The following is a 3,525-nucleotide window of genomic DNA, read 5'->3' on the forward strand; positions in this document are numbered from 1 at the left end:
GGGGGGGGGTGTTTACAAGTTTCACATTTTGCAATTTTCTTGGTGCATATGAAACGAGATGTGGGTGATGCTGAAACATAACAGATGTACATGGCGATTTTCTGGCTGTTAATTTGTGGGGTGTGAGGCTACAAATACATGCAACACACTGACCACAAAGAGAAAAAAAATGCTGTGCACTGCTATATAGTCTAGTGCTGCTCTTCTTGTTTTAAAAGTATCAGTGTCATTAATGTACTACCAGAAGTAGTCACAGGAAACATATTGTACTGTATTCCAAATATCAACACACAAAACATATGCTAAGACAGAAGTATGCTTTTATATTAAGACATGTATATTCAGGTTTCAAGTACAAAGGTCCAAAAATCTATTCGTACCTCTATTGTCCAGAGGCCATCCTTTTGTTTGAAAACTCTGTAGGTGTAAACCCATCCATCACACCTGAAGATTTACACACAGTCATAATGTTATTCGCAGCACAATATTTAAACTTGGAGTCACCCCGTTTTGCAGCTGAATGTGTGTCCCAGCCTGGGGTCTCCAAACTCAGTGTCCTGCAGGTTTTAGCTCCAACTTGCTTCAACACACCTGCCAGGAAGTTTCAAGTAGACCTTGATTAGCTGATTCAGGTGTGTTTAATTAGAGTTGGAGCTAAACTCTGCTGGACAGTGGCCCTCCAGGACCGAGTTTGGACACCCCTGACTAAAGTAAAACTATTTGAGATACCTGCTTTATTTTGAGATTTTAGGGGTTTGTTCTGTGACGGCATCTGGTATTAATTTTATATGTGCAGATCGTGAAACAGGCTTTAAAAAGTTTTACATTTGATTTTAAAAACACTGCAGAACAACTGATTATCTTTAATTCAATATGCATAATTCTGATTGGTCTCAGTTGGTCTCGCTGATCTCAGTTGACCACGACAACAATGTATATCACGGCACTACTTTCATATGTCTCTACTATCACAACAACACAAATCTACTCAACTACTCTCTTGTTTCATACAAATGCAAATTACTCCAACTTGAGAAAAAGTAACCTCACAGTGCCCGAGTATCAATTTTACTGTGTTTTTGTAGTAGAGTTCCTCTTGTTGTTAGGTCGATTGTTTTATTTTGTCTTAGTGGAAGCTTTAGGTAATATACATGTAAGATTATAGAATTATTTAAACTCAAGTCAATATTTTATGTCCATATGTATTGATTTGATGAGTAGCTGTGTAATCGAGGGAATATAGGCTCATATATCTCAAACCGTCTTCACCCTGAAGGGGTAGCCTACATTTTTGCAATAATGAACGCATTATCAATTACATCACATATAACATTATCAGTAATGGTAATCACAGCATGTGAACTACATTTAAAAAAAAATGCAATTTACTCATTCATTCAGTTAAAGTTACTTGCATATGTACCTACCAAATGGTAGGCTATAGTGGTTCTCAAGTGGTTTTCAGAAGTGGCAAACCAACACAGTGACAAAACTATTTTTCGTACTAAAATTGAATTTCAATGCTCATTTTGGATGACACGAGCCATGTTTATCCTTGTTGCAGATGAGTTGAGTGTTCCCTGTCACAAACTGCAAACTAGTATTGATATTTTTTACCATATGGCAGAAATAGTCATTTTTTTTCCCGAGCATGGACGCGATCTGTCCATGCAGTTGGCACACTAGAATTTGATCGGACACACAACTTTGATATAAAAAACGGAGATCATTTTATCCCTTAATGTTGTCTAATCATGTACAATTATAGAGTCAGTTGCATTGTATTATTTGTATTTAGCATTGTTTTTCCCCGCTATCCCAAAACCAAAATCAGACCAGACAGTAACACATTTTTGGTCACAATAACCCACCAGATGAGAACCACGGCACTGTGTTACAGTTTGCTATACATCAGAGAGCACAGATGCAGTCATGTTACTCACAGCACACACACGCAGTAAGATCCCGCTGCGCTCGCGCTGTCTCTGATCAGATAGCTGCCATCTCTGCCCGCTTCAGTCAGGATCTCTTCTGCTTGCCTCTTGCTGATGCGCCCGTGATACTCTGCCAGATCCTCCATTCTGTCTCGCAATTACACACACATACACAGACACCACAAGAGGTGACCTAGCTGTAAAGGAAGTCAAGAGAAGCTTTGAGTGAATGTAACTGATCTAGGATCAGCTGCAGATATCTTTTGAATGTTTGCTATAATAAAAATATTAATATAAACAAAACACTTTAAATGTCGGCAATATTACATTAGTTATCAGTTCGAGAGATATTTCCTTAAAGAGCAGTTTTATAACTCCTGATACTTTATAAGGATTTTTCTACATATAGATGAATTAGTTTATCAGCATTAAGATCTTCATAGACGCATTGTATTTGTTATTTATTACTGATGCATGAAAACACTCCTACTCCCAGCAGCTTTAATACCTTAGTTTTATTCTCACATTTTAAAATCATATTGCAACATATCACCTCATGAAACACATTTTCAAACTCCTGAATTGGATCATTTAAGTATTTTTTATCCAGTGCACTTTCCACCATTACGAGTGTGAGATGCTGCACTAGACCGCTGTGTCCACGCGGGGGCGCTGCAGTCCCCTTATAGTGACGCAATCGAGCCATGTAGCCTCCTTTTAGAATTAATGAAGACATTAACACGCTATTTTATTTATAAGTAGAATTGAAATGCATTGTACAGCTATGGAATGAATAGTAATATTCTTTCCTGGTTTAGTTCAAGGCGTATAATACATAGACAAAATATAACTCATTTAATAGCCATGAACTAGGCCTACATAGCTCATTTAAATTCAACAATGAACATTCATTAGATCTAGGTCCTGTAGTAGGATGTAGTACATTAGCTGTTCTATTATTTTTACCTCAATAACGTTTATTTAAACAGGTTCATGATTATTAGGAAATTTAACACGTTTTTTTGTTTGTTTTTTGCTCTCTTCACATTCTGCAACTCCTGCATAAACGTAGTATTCCTGATCCTGCGTGCAGTTATGAATTGCTTACCTTCTTCTGCTACATTTACTGTTATCTGCTGTGTTTCATTTCTACTGGTGACCCGGCACATGTAAACTCCCAGATCTGACTCTCTGAAGTCTGCCACTCTTAAGGACACATTCCCTTTCTTCAGGTCATTAATGAACAGACTCGCTCTGCCCTCATAGTCAACACCCTGTGTCATCTCTCTGTTCTTATAGGCGCAAATACAAGACATCTCGCCAAACCAAGTAATCTCCATGTCAACAGCACTGAGTGCAGGAGACAAGTGACATGACACAGTGAGAGTAGATCCCGAATTAATCTTAACTCTTTCGCCTCTTTCAGGAATAACAAGCTGAAAGTCATCTGTGAGAGAAAAGAGACACGGAGAGATTCAAATATCACCTGTGCTGTATTTTGTATGAAACATAAAGTGTTTTAAACCGTCACAATCCACACAGTTCACATTATGTTTCGATTAACAGCTAAACAAAACAATGTGAGACGCAG

At 37.8% G+C, this 3,525-nt stretch overlaps 1 protein-coding gene across 1 annotated transcript in view; it reads right to left on the reverse strand.

Annotated features, from left to right (window-relative positions):
* LOC107713049 (SH2 domain-containing protein 1A-like) overlaps nt 1-3,055 on the reverse strand; it is a 3,885-nt gene extending 830 nt beyond the window's left edge. The window contains exons 1-3 of the mRNA XM_016518467.1: nt 3,043-3,055; nt 1,944-2,131; nt 381-444 (exon numbers count right to left, since the gene is read on the reverse strand). Coding sequence (XP_016373953.1) covers nt 381-444; nt 1,944-2,080 — 201 coding nt within the window. The 5' untranslated portion in view covers nt 2,081-2,131; nt 3,043-3,055. The remainder of the gene's footprint in view (nt 1-380; nt 445-1,943; nt 2,132-3,042) is intronic.
* Between the last annotated feature and the right edge of the window lie 470 nt (nt 3,056-3,525).

Source organism: Sinocyclocheilus rhinocerous, unplaced genomic scaffold (genome assembly GCF_001515625.1).
Source record: "Sinocyclocheilus rhinocerous isolate Xijiao unplaced genomic scaffold, SAMN03320098_v1.1 scaffold5226, whole genome shotgun sequence".
NCBI lineage: Eukaryota > Metazoa > Chordata > Actinopteri > Cypriniformes > Cyprinidae > Sinocyclocheilus > Sinocyclocheilus rhinocerous.